Source organism: Malaya genurostris, chromosome 1 (assembly GCF_030247185.1).
Source record: "Malaya genurostris strain Urasoe2022 chromosome 1, Malgen_1.1, whole genome shotgun sequence".
NCBI classification, from domain to species: domain Eukaryota; kingdom Metazoa; phylum Arthropoda; class Insecta; order Diptera; family Culicidae; genus Malaya; species Malaya genurostris.
Window position 1 is genome coordinate 130,658,850 of NC_080570.1, and position 13,580 is coordinate 130,672,429.

Here is a 13,580-nt window from a genome sequence, read left to right on the forward strand (position 1 = left end):
CAATACACGGGCAAGATGGGCCAACACTGGCCTTAGCCTGTCACGTTAGTGACACAACAAAGAAAAGAAAAGCAATAATCTTTACATTCTGCAACTAACTTTTATTCAATAAATCTCAAAAAACAAAACGTATCCAATCGTGAACAAATGTTTTAAAATTCTATTAATGCGATATGGACCGTAAATGGTGTCATCCAATTTTTCAACAGACAAACACAAAAATCTCTGTTTACAAACAGTACTGCTAAACTGTCCAATGTGAATGTGTTCATTCGATTGAGGTTAGCAGTACCGGTAAAAAAACCTAATATAAATATTTGGGTTTGTTCATTGACTATCCACGATATAATTTTATATTGCTTCTATTTTTATCGCTTATTTATTTAGTCGTGAAATCGAAACAAACCAATTGTGCCACAAGCACCCAGGTAATATAAGAACGAGATAAATAAGAACTTTCCAATTATTCTCAATTTGGTTGGGTTTCTTTTTAGCGACAAATCATTGGTATACCTTTTAGTTCAACACTTGTTCAGAATTGGATATGAATAATTGATTTATTAACAACATAGTACTATTATTTTTCAATCGGCTCATGACGGGGCAAGTTCACCATTTTGATATGGGGCAGATGTACCATAACCAATGATGAATAAACCTAACCTGAGCGGGGTCTAGTAAACGAAAACTGACTATATGGGGGTCGACGAGGTCTGGAAATCGACCCCCTATTGTTTGATATAAGTTGTTATTTGAAATATTCATGCTAAAAAAGTTGTGTTTATTTGACCATCCGTATTTGCATCAATATTACAAAAGCAAGAAATTGAATTTTCAAAGAAATTTGGGAGTCTGAGGCCAAAGTTAATTTTAGTAAAGTTTAATAATTGCACTTCATTGAAAAGCTCTTGTCTCCAAGTCTCAAATAAATCTAAATAAACCACAGAAAACAATTTGAATGTATACCCGAATTATAATGAAGAAAAATGTCTAACAAATTATTTTTTACTATATTAAAAGTCTAAAATAGACTTGAAACTATTAATTGTATTCAATAAAGCAGTAAGGGAGAGTGTTCGGTTACCGGCACCCTTTTCTTTAAAGCTTATAACTTCTGACTAAGTGCACATTATGCGGACATATAAGCATCAATGGAAAGCTAAAGTCCTTAGCTAACAACTGAATAAGAAACTAAGTTGATTCAATCGATTGAAAAAACTTTATTATCAATTTAGTACAGTGATAAATTTTGGCCATTTCAAAAAAGGTGTTCGATTACCGGCACCCCAAGAAAATTCGCTAAAAATGGAAAAATATAAGTAAAAACTGCAATTATTCAAAGAAAAAATAGAATTTATTCTTTTCGGAGGCGTTTTGAACAAAAGCCTTCATTGTCTGATTGTGACTTGGCCTTGGCTCTCTTGGCCAATGATTTGAATGGTAGCGCCTTTGGTGCTAATTAGGCCGGTCTTCCACCGGCTTCGCGGGATTGAATACGTTGCTGCAGTCGAATTTATTGACTTCTTATCACTAAGCAACGTTTAATGGCATTAATCAGTGCATTGAAGTTCATTTTGCTTGACTTGGACGATTTGTTTGAAGTCACCATGGCTAACAGAACTAGAAAACCAAAGTTTTTACTTATATGACGGATGTATTGAAGCCGTCAAGTTGTCCACGTGTTGCATATCAACCGAGTTGTCAGGTATTACAATGAGTTTAGCTAGCGAAAACGAAAAGATCGCGTCAATTTTCAAAAGTCTGTAATTTCTGACGAATGCCTGCAAACAATCGAACTTTCAAAAGTCTGTAAAATATCTTTAGACGAAAAAGGGTTTACATGTTAACTAAGAAATTTGATAATTTACAGACAAATTTGCAGATTTGGCATCTCGGCATATCACTGACAATTTTTCGCGATTTGTCGAAAAAAATGGGATGCCGGTAACCGATCACCTTGGGGTGCCGGTAACCGAAATCGGTAGACATTTAAAAAATGACGAAAAAAAACTCTGGTTGCAAAAATTTTAAAAGCATCCGGTATTAAACCACGAAATAGATCGATTTCACTTCATAAAAATTCAATCCACTCACCTTTCCGGTGTATGCTTTTCAATTTATGATACTATAAAAAAAGTCATAAAAAACTTTTGTGTTGATTTTCACGCAATTAAAATTTGTTTTAAGCGCAGCAAAAAGTACAAGCGTTTGTTAGCTTTGATATTCGGCACAAAAGAAACGTGCTGCTATTACACACACATGACATTTGTCGAAATGACGCTATCTGCTTTCTGTCAACAGTTACGGTGGAGTGCCGACAACCGAACACTGCCGGCAACCGAACATCTTCCCCTACTGCAGTGATTATTACTAAACTACGGAGACTTTATATATGGATCAATACTCAAAATCAAGTGTTCATTTATTGTACAAACACGAAAATTTTAAGTATGGTACATTCGCCCCACCATCCTCTACATTAAAGACCTAAAACATAATTATAAACTAAGCCTGAGGATTCACCCTTGTCTAAATTTAATAAAAATATTTACAGTGGCGTGTCTATCTAAGCGCTTTTATTAAACCAAGATATGTCGCCCTTCCCAAAAACGTTGCGCCCGAGATGACAGCCCCTTCGCAAACCCCCTCCCCCAACTAGATACGCCTAATACATCCTAATATAAAGCGTCTAGTTATTCAGTCGCCAAGTACATTGAATAGAAATATTTTCAAGAATTTCGAAGTCAATAAAATCGATATCGACGAGTCTCATCCAAGTTTTATTTACCAGCTACTAGTAGAAAGCGAACAAAGCCACGTACGCGTACCGTTTTTAAGTCTTCCTTCGTATACCCAAGTGTATTGTGTTAACGTGTCGATTCAGGTGGTACCTTTTTCTGAACAACTTTTCGCACAACTCACACTTATAGCTACCCAAACGGAGGGCACTATGAACGTGCAGGTGTTCGGAATATTGTTTCCTCTTCGCAAACGTTCGCATACAGCTTGCACAATGGAAGAGCCCATCTGGTCCCGGTACATAATGATTCTTTTTCCTTTTGGCTTGTGTGACTGTTGGTTTGATAAGAACGGAATCCGAGTCCGAAGACATTGGACTCTCTCCATCCGTGTCAGTCATTACAAACGGTTCCGCTTTAATGGTCACCTCTTCCGTCTGAAGCAACTGTTCGAAAGCATTTTCTTCGGAATTATCTTCGTGGGTTTCTTCACAGTTTTTGTCACTGGAATCTTTGGCGGATGCTACTTTTTCCGGCACAAAATTATGCACTCTTCGTTCATGCCGAGAAGCATCGAATTTCTTGCCGAAACTTTTGTTACAAAATTGGCATTTGTAGAGTCCCAATCGCAAAGCTTCATGACAGCCGTAGTGCTCTCTACAACTTTGTCTATCTTCGAACATTTGCGGACATACCATACATTGAAACAGACCGTCCGATCTGATTTCAAACGTTTGATCAATTTTGGCAGTTTCATCGTTAGACTGTAGTGGGTCATTGTTGTCCAATAGTTGCATCTGTTGGTCACTATTTTTTGCAGTACGCATTCGATTCGATGAAAGATCATCAGGTCGTGGTACCGATCGAAAGCTTTGATAGTGGATCAACCTATTGTATAATACATATTAAAAATAGCTGCTTCATACGAACACATTCACAATTACCCTTTGAGCACTGATCCATTGAAGTAGAATCGTTGCAGCATTGTTTCTTTCTCTTTGAACTCTCTGCAGATTCGGTATGCCACCTCCAGACGTTTTATGCATCGTTCGCAGATATGTTGGGGCAAGTGTTCCGAAAGATTGGACGGTAATCCATACACGTAAGTAAGCATATCAGGAAAAGACACCGTTTCACAGCCGAAATTTGTGGAATGGCCTTTCAACGGTTGCATCCGAGCTGATTCACATTGCCGCAGGCACAACCGGCAGAAGTCGTCCAGTTTTAATGTAGATGCTGTTTGAAACGATATAAAATTTTCAGTAATAAATTTGTGTGTTTTGGCGGGACAATGCCCAATTTAATTTTTAACGCATTGCTGAACGATTCATAAAATTTACAGGAAATTTGAATTACCATTTCCTTCAAATAGTCGGTCCGAGTTGATATCTGTTGGATCGCAGAATGTCTCAGTAAAATTTAACCGCTCTGACATAGTGAGGAAAAACGAAATCTTGTACCCGATAACTGCTTCTTCCAAACAATCTAGAAAATGTCCGAAATTTATCGAATAATTGCAACTCAAAACGAAATTCGGTTGAAATCAACACGAATTTATTTACCAGCACGTTTAATGACAGATGCAGAGATGCCAGGTAAAAGATTCAAACATATTTAGACAGGGTTGCAAAAATCTGTGAATCCGCGGCCATTGAAATCTGGCACACGAAAATAGCTTGGTTAGTAAAAAAAGCATCACGGCCGATTGAAAAGTATGTAAATGTTGATGAAAGTCGGCGAAAATCTCGATTTTCAAAAGTTTGCAACAAAAAATGTCTTTAGCACTCTATAATAAATCTGCAGAATTACAGCCAAATCTACAGACCTGGCATCTCTGCTTATATTAAATAAGACTATAGACACTTTACAGTATAGTTCGGCGAAATTGGCGGGGAAATGCAAACTGCACTGAGCGAAAATCTACGAAGTAATTTATAGTATTGCTGTAGAGAATTTTAATTGCGACCTGAGTTCATATTAGAGATCTTTTTGATTACTTTCATTTTCAATTATTACGGAATAGTCCTGTATTTTTCTATAATTTAGTCAGTGCAGATGAAAATTTTAGTTATTATTTTCTGCAAATATTTATGTCGTTTTTCTTTGAAAAACACTGGTTGCGTGGATTGCTCTGATTTTGCACTGTCGAGCAGAAATGCAATATTTTGATAGTGTTTCATTGCCGCAGTGTTTCATTGCCATTTCTGGTCGAAAGCGCAAAACCAGAGCAATCCACGCCACCAGTGTTTCTCAATGAAAAACGCCATTAGGGGCTGTCCATAAAAGACGTCACACTTTTTTTGACGATTTTTTACTCCCCCTCCCCCCTTTGTCACAAATTGTCACAGAAGCAAAGACCCCCCCACCCCCCCTATGTCTCATGTCACGAATTCTAAATAAACAAAATTTATCTCAATATGTATGACAAACCATTTAAACGACGACACGACCTGCCACTCGTCTATCAAAACTGTCTCGTAAATTTAACTACCCCTCAGTAACTGGAAATGTCAAATCGGAAACACTAGTGAATTTTTTTAAACTGGCAGCACAAGTTTATATATTTATTGATTTTGAATAACAGTCACCATAACCTTGGTTACTGCATATCGAAGGCAAGATGAATGTAAACAAAATAAATTTCAGATCGGTTATTATATTACGGAACATTTTAATGGATTTACCTGACTCGAGCGGAATGTAAAAATTGAGGAATATGATTTATGTCTTTTATAAAGCCAAGTTCAAAATTCAGGTCTTGACTTGAAACCGTTGTGTGAGAAAGAAGACATGGAAAAGACAGACAACGAGCTGAGCGAGGCTAGTGCTCTGCGGTGCCTGTATAACGTACGGTGAAATGATTTCTTTGTGGAATTCCACTAGTAATCCTCGAATATTGGCCAACAAGGTGAAATACTGTTTCCACTGCTGCGCAATCAACCGACACAAAACTATTTTGACACCGGCATATTACACCGAATCCTACTGCCCAGAAAAGCTAGCAGTTGAAGTGTACGGATGAATCGCTGGAAGCAGATCATTGTCCTCGTTCGTTGGTTTCATCCATAGTTTCGATTAAACTCCGAAAATAGAGTTCATTTAAATGCATTTCTGCTTAATTTGGACAAAGTTTACAATTTGGACAAAGTTTCGGAGTGCCTGGTCGACGACACGACCTGCCACTCGTCTATTAAAACTGTATCGCAAATCTGACTACCCCTCAGTAACTCGAAATGTCAGAACGAAATTACTTGAAAATTTGTTCAAACTGGCAACTCGATTTGATAAATTATTGATTTCGAATAACAGATACCTTGGATACTGTTATTCAAAAACATGTTTATGTAGATAAACAAAACTAACTCCGAATCATTATATACCAGTTGCGCATTTTACTACTGTGCCTAAAAAAAGAATCGGCCCTTAAAAGTTAAGTGAAGCGCTATGTTTTTGCGATACCGATATGTTATATTATTTTATTTGCACCACCAGTAATTGTATGCACCGGAAATTTGATACCAAAGCAGTTACCAATCAACTACATCAGCATCTCACACCATTAGAAAAAATCAAACATGAATTGAAACTTTAGCATAGTTTTCATAAAATCTTCAAATTGTGCGACTAAGAATTTCTTCTAAGATCGTATCATCAGCATTACTATTTTTTCGCGCCATTGAGACAAACTTTTGTTTTATGACTTCTGGTAACCGTAGAATAGTTTTAGTATGACATCTGGATAATTCTTGGAAAATTCTCTTGAAAAGACTTGAAACGCATCTCCAATAAAGATCTTCATGGAAAACAATCAAGCTTTTTAGCATGATTTAGCAGAGAAATAACATAAATAAATGCATTTTATTGTTGATGACTCAATGCATGAAGGATCTTTGAAAATAGCTTAAATTTAATACTGGTGTTTCAAATCGACATCACAGAACGCAGCAATTTCATTATCGTTCTTTTCCCATTGATTTTAACTTCTGTAAGGGTTCTTCTAGTGTTACGAAATAATGTTTTTGGCCTTAATTGAATGCATAATAAACGAAATAAACATCCTGCTCCACGCTTTTTTTTCGAGTTTTACAAAAAGGTAATTTTACTTGATTATTATTATAATAAATTCAGTTTCGTCTTGTGTCCATTTTATTGCAACAGATTTGGAAATATGTGGCTGCACACAAGAGAATAGCTCCCTGTATTCCGAAATTAATCCTTTTTTTTCTTGCATTTTCGTGGCAATGGAATGGGATAGTTTTCCAGTTTGTTTGTTTATTCCTATAATTGCGGTTTCTTGACAAATAACGCATAGCAACCAGAACAGTGTTGCCTAAAAAGAATAATTTTATCATTATCAAGGGGCCGCTATATTTGTGGTAACTGACGGAAAATCACTCACAGACACTTTTTATTTCGAGTTTTCTTCGGAGTGCCTGGTCGTGTCGTCGGCCTGGTCGTGTCGTCGATACAAATATGAGGGAAAAATCGATTTACTACATGCTGTCATAAGATTAAAAAATATCCCTAAAACTACAAAATCATCGGAATTATTTTATTAATATCAATTATATAAATTAACAAAAGTATTTGGTTGGAATTGATGAAACATTTAAATCATATGTTGTATTCCTCCTAAAGGTACACAGATGTATTATTGTTTTAGGTAAAGAATAATATTTCCTTAGTGTAGCGTACAGGGCTGAGAAAATAAAGGCCAAAACCTCATCAAAACGAGATCACTGACGGAGAATCTTTTCATTATCAGTTGATCAGTGAAATTTAAATCACATCGATCAATATCGGTACTGATCTTCCGTCACACAATGGGTAGTGATTTTGAGCTAAAATGATTCTTGGTTTATGTAAGTTCAATCATTGGATGATTCGATAAGCTTTGATGTTGGTGGAGGAAAATCACATATGATCAAGATCCCAAGTAGCAATCCGCAACTAGTTCTGATACGACAAAGTCCAAACTATGTTGCAACAAGAGCACGAATAAGTTTTTTATGTTATACTGGTTAAAACATGGTGACAGCAGTGTTTCTTTATAATGTAAACATTGAACTAGCTTTCATTTGTAAGTTATCGTTACTTGATTCTAACATATCTTTAGTCACAGCTATGCTTTTAGCTACTAGTTGAAAAAAGGTTTATTTTCCGTTGCGAAACCATTATAAATACGTTAGCGTATATATGTGAATCGTTACTGTGAATTGATATAGCAATAACATAGATATTATAAGATTATAACATATAATTTCTTCATTGATTCAGATAGTTATCGATAGGTTTTCCCAACGTTATGATAACGAAAATGCAAACAAAAAAACTTTTGTTGACTTGAATATGGCTAACACAATATGGAGTTTCAAGAAGTGTACGAAACATAAATAAAACCAGGATATTACATTTTTCCAAACTTCTTTTTACCGAAAATAGTGAAAGGCAGAGTAGTCATTTTTGTTCTATGCACTGTCATAAACACGAAGAAAATAATATAGGGATTGAACATCGATTGTGTTATTATAATTCTCATGATATATGAATTTAAAATGATGAGAAATCACGCTACTTGGAATAATTTTGAGCATTCTGAACATAGGGTTATTTTGTTGTTTATTTTTATATCTTTATGAACAGATTTTGATTTAACGCGCTTGAAAAAACAGTTAAGTAAAATTGAATTCTGCTCGACAGTTTTAGAATCGTTGTGAAATTTGTACCTTGTATCAAATTTGTGATTTAAAGTACTCTTCTGCTTTTTATTGATGATAGAAAAGTATTCTGTATTCATTCAATGTTTATAATGTCGATGGTGACTAAGTTTCAATTAGTTTGCTTGAAAACAAGTTATTTTCAAGTTATGAAAAGATAAATTATTTCAGTATGGCATTACAACGTAACGACAACTTATTTTTAGCCGACTTAACAACTAGTAGAAACTGCCCTTTTTGAGTCATGCAAGTGGTTAGATGTTAGTAACAATCACTCAAATATCTAGTTGCAAACTTGTCACAAATAAGCTAGCATAACATAAATTGTTACTTGGGATAAGACATGACATGATCTACGTCTGAAATCGTTGATCTCCCGCCCTTTTTCAAATGGAGTACAATTGAATAAACTGCATCAGAATCAGATAAGAGAAATTCTTATGATATACTATTATCAATGCTAGAAAAGCAAATTACTCAAAAAATTGTCAGTGCATAACTTAAGTTAAACCGTTTGAAAGCATCTTTTTTCTTTTTTACTCATATTTGGCAAAATTGAATTATTTCGCTAATTTACTCGCTCCTCCGTGCACTTTTGCTGATCACAACAGAAATAATTTCCTGCATCACTCATTTCCGAATTTACAAGAAGAAGCTTTCACATCAGCACGTTTTTCTATAGAATGTAAACGTTTATTGTGGAGATTTTTTCAGGAAATAGGGCAAAGCAGTAATATAATTAGGTAATTCAAAAATGCGCTCATTGAAAATATTGGACGTCACATTCCAAAAACCTCCCCCCCCCCCCCTCCCCCCTGTCACAAAAGGTCACGTTTTATGAAACACCCCCCTCCCCCTTGCGGCGTGACGTCTTTTATGGACAGCCCCTTAGAGAGAAGGATTGATACTCAGTGAATTTTATGGAACCGCATCGGCCCTATCATCGATCTGATTTGGACATCTGAATTCCGAATCAAACTGAAACTGAATTCCGAATCAAATTATAATTGACTGGGTTCAAGCTGTTTTTTTTTTAATTCCGGCTGACTCGAACTTGTATTTTGGCGACGGGTTTGACAAGTGAGTTATTGAAATTAATGTCAAAATAAAATTTAGAAATCCTCGATGGCTAAAAACGATTTGTTGTGGATTTTTCAATTTAATCGGACTTGTCCCCAACACAGCCCCTCAATTGTTTGTATTGCATTGAAAGTTTGGAAATTTCAAACAATCAATCCACTAGTACGTGCGATTATCGAAATTCGGTTGTGTGGAATAAGCATGTCAGTTTTATTCGAATTCACGTCATCCAGTTATGTCTCTAACATTACCCTTCCGTATTTTTATTTCTCCACTTTGAATCATTTTCAATTTTTAATGAGTTGTTTTCAGAGTAGAATTAATCAGAAATAATGACGAAAACGAAAAAATGACATCGAAAATACCCTTTAGTATATTCAGTGGAATTATTAACATATTTCATAAAGTTGTGGAGTATTTTCAGGTTCAATGAGAACAATTTTAATATAGCTGCTTGAGAAAAGGAATGTATATCGTTAGGCAATTCGCAATGCTGTGATGGATATCTGTTGGCAGGCTGTCGCATAATTTAAAACTGTCAAAAAACTCGAGTTTGATGATCTCAACGCAAAGATTTGAAATTTGTTCCGTATTTTTCGGTAAATTGATAGGTGTTGTGTCAACTCTCTATGATGTTTTAAATTAGAAACAAGAATTCTAGAAGAATTTCTGGATGATGGTGAGCTAGAGTTCTTCTAAATGAAACTGTATTATTCAGTTCAAAACGTCTACTACTTATATTGACAATTTCCGTCATTCGTTACACATGCAAGAGATTTAAAACAATGTTTATTCGTGTTTCAAATATTCATACGTTCTGTAAAATATGGTTTTAATTGACCGATACGTAAAAATTAGCCAACTTACCGTGATCTGTCAAAGAACTACTAAATATCGTCAAATCCTATGTAAAAGTGTCGAAACATTTACTGATACGATCTGTAAACTTTGAAATGTCATTTTATTTGTAAAGCGATAAATGTTTTATCGATTTTTAGTAAATGAATTATAAATAATGAAAAATTTTATTAACCATCATTGTACATTCAAATTTCGATATTTAGGAGAAACCGGGGCTGGTTGGCCTAAGGGGCAGGTAAGTTGAGTGACTTTTCTAAAAAGACTTTTATAGGCAGTGATGGCATGACGACAGTTCGGCAAAATTGGCGTAAATAAGCAACCTGCACCGATCGATTAGGTCACCAATAACCCTACGTAATTTCAGGTGGTATTGTGTTGTTTGTACAAGAGTTCCACCATTACTTAAAAGATCCACTTTCTTGCTGCTTAAAAGTACACACGGAACTTTTGAGAACTTGAAAATACAGAACAAGTTCCGCGTGAATTTTCTCGCTGCTAAAGAAAACAGAGATGTTTGTTTCAGCAACCTGGAGTTGCTCTAGATCGGACTCCAATCGCGTAGTTTCGCTCTGAAAATTTTCTCGGGTCGCACCACGACATCCATGCGAGTTTGTTTATTTTTACTTTTTTATGAGTTATTTAGGGCGCGTACCATGTGTTCGTTTTACTCGGAGTCAGAGTCGCTCGCGTGTAGGTTCAAAAACGGTATTAGAAGGTTGCGAAGCGCAAAACTGGATAATTAGTTAAAAAACGGGTTGCTTCGAATTCTATTCCAAAATTTCGCAGGCTGCTTAAGCCAAATCAGTTCCTATTATCGAAGCTTTTGGTTAGTCCCACTTGTACGCCGCGAGCAGATTTCCCCCCAGACGGCTGGTTATGTCTGCCAGCCATTTTAGACGGAATTCTGCCAGAATTCCGGCAAAAGTCCTACAACAATGCAACAACCGTTTTCGGCAGAGAATATCGCCTAGCTGTTATTAACGGTTTTTTTTTCTGTTGGATTCTTGCCATACAAGATTGGCGAAACCGTTTTGAATCGGTTCTACATTTTTAGCGTCTTGGTTCTATTTTTTTCAATAAAAAGTACATATGAAAGGCAAGTTCGAAATGACGGAATGCGCAATGAGTTCTTACTCGACTGCATGATTTTTCAGTGCTCGATCGGCTCGGTGCTAGAATTTTCGCCTGAGTTGGCTACTCGATCAACCCGATTGGTAGTGACATTATAAATGTCATTGAATATTTGCTCATTTTATGAATGTGTTAGTGTAAAATTTAGGCGACTTAAGCCATTTCACTTCACTCTAGCTAGAGGAATAAATGATGCTGACTAAGGTAGACCGTTTTATTACTTTCCAGCGAATTTCAACAGTTTATGTTGGAATTCTAAAAAGAACTGGTTATTTACTAGTTCTGTATATCCGAAAAACATGAAGATTTAAATTTGTATATTCAGTTATATAATTTAAAAATAAACTGAAATCAGAACGAAAACGTGAAAAATCGAGAAAGAAGAAGAAGAAGAAGACGAATTGACAATTCAGTACGCATCTTATCACTCAATTCCGACAGATTTCCGAATCAACCGGTTGTAGGCGAAATTCATTCGGAATCGGCTGTTGCACTGGAGTTGGAATTGATTCGGAATTCCACATGGAATTCCGAAAGAAAATTTCTCGCCGATTCGGAATTCATTCGGAATCCATTCGGATCTGATAATGTGGGTACCAGAATTCCTCACAAGCGGACCCGCTTGCATGTGCCTGTCAGAAGATTTAGCCGGAATGCTGGCAGAATTCCGGCAAGAGTGTGGCAACAATGTAACAACTGTTTATGACAGAGAATTTCGCCTAGCGGTTCTATTTCTGCCGGATTTTTGCCATACAAGAGGGGCAGAACCGTTTCGAATCGGTTCTTCATTTTTAGCGCCTTTGGTTTTATTTTTTTCCTTAAGAAATTCAAATGAGGAGCGTCAAGGTAATAAATTTCGGATTGATCCAAATTTTGATCGATTCCCCCATATGGAGGAGGAGAAAAATGAAACCAAACGAAGCGTACGCTGGTGGAAGAAAAGGAGCTGATAAAAGATCCGTTGTGTTGCCAAAACTAAGTCTAAAATAATTAAGACTAAAATGTAAGATGCTTTTAAGTCCCCACATAATAAAAAATGGTGTATGAACACTTTTTTGATGTAGGACTACATCTTTCTTTACTATGCTCACCTGGATGAATTTTCAAAATTTCATGACACGAAAGTGTAACGAAATTACTCCAGATTTGATTTCTTATTACTTGTTTACCTGATTGAGTATTTTCTATAACTCTTTCACGAAACGAAGATGTAATATTCGTGCTAATACCATGTTTATTACGAAAAAATTGTTTAAATAGTGAAAAATAGGAAAACACGAGACATTATAACTAACCGAATCTATAAATAGAATCTTTTGCACGTTTGCTACACCCGGCATTATTCAACTGGTGCTTCAGTCAACGGTGAGTATGAGGTTCCGTCCCTAAAGCCTCAACGCAGTAAAAACATCAACTAGTTCTTCTGTGAGCATATCTGTTGTTGGACATTCGCAGTGTGAGTTTCGCTTGAAACAAAAGTGATTGCATGGTCTTGCTGGTGGTCGTTTGCATTGGGGAGAAAACGAAAAGTGGAAAACAATGGAGAAAATTATACAACATCAGCCGTTCTGATGGCTCTAAATGTTATCTAAAGAACTATTAAGATTAATTCTCTGCAAATAAAAAGTAAAAATCATTAGTTTAGTGCAAATCTTGAATAGTTTGATTAGCTTTGTGCAATTTTCGTTATGCGAAATTTACACCAAACGAACGTTAGCTATCATTTTGCGCATCGCGTTCGAGAAAAATGTTCCGAACAGTGTGTAATATCGTAGAGAGTTCTACAGTGTGGTCCTTCTGAACGCTAGCAATGAAACCCGGCAGCATTTTGATAGTTTCTTGCACTGAAATATTGAGATAAATGAAATATTCGAATATATGAGCGATTGCGTCATCATCCAGCTGCTGGTCGTTCGCATTCGAGAAAAAAAAAACCGAAATGTGAGCGATGCAGAAAAATCAGTTATTCGGCCTTTCTAAGAGTTTCCCAAAGGACTATTGAAATTATTCTTCTTTGAAATAAGCAAATCGGAAGTAAAAATAATCCATTTAG

General features: G+C 36.0%; 1 protein-coding gene across 1 annotated transcript; it reads right to left on the bottom strand.

Annotated features, from left to right (window-relative positions):
• Window positions 1–2,767: 2,767 nt before the first annotated feature.
• Window positions 2,768–4,311, bottom strand: LOC131425290 (zinc finger protein 80-like). The gene is made up of 3 exons (XM_058587060.1): window positions 4,095–4,311; window positions 3,683–3,974; window positions 2,768–3,626 (listed from the first exon to the last, which is right to left on the bottom strand). Exons 1-3 carry the CDS (start codon window positions 4,171–4,173, stop codon window positions 2,834–2,836), a joined length of 1,164 nt encoding a protein of 387 aa, XP_058443043.1. The 5' UTR covers window positions 4,174–4,311; the 3' UTR covers window positions 2,768–2,833.
• Window positions 4,312–13,580: the final 9,269 nt, after the last annotated feature.

Bases quoted from the DNA above. Each gene is read 5' to 3' on its own strand.
- LOC131425290 (XM_058587060.1), bottom strand. From the start codon at position 4,173: ATGTCAGAGCGGTTAAATTTTACTGAGACATTCTGCGATCCAACAGAT. The intron at 3,975-4,094 runs GTAATTCAAATT...CGTTTCAAACAG, and splicing joins CCGACTATTTGAAGGAAATG to CATCTACATTAAAACTGGAC. The intron at 3,627-3,682 runs GTAATTGTGAAT...ATTATACAATAG, and splicing joins AATGGATCAGTGCTCAAAGG to GTTGATCCACTATCAAAGCT.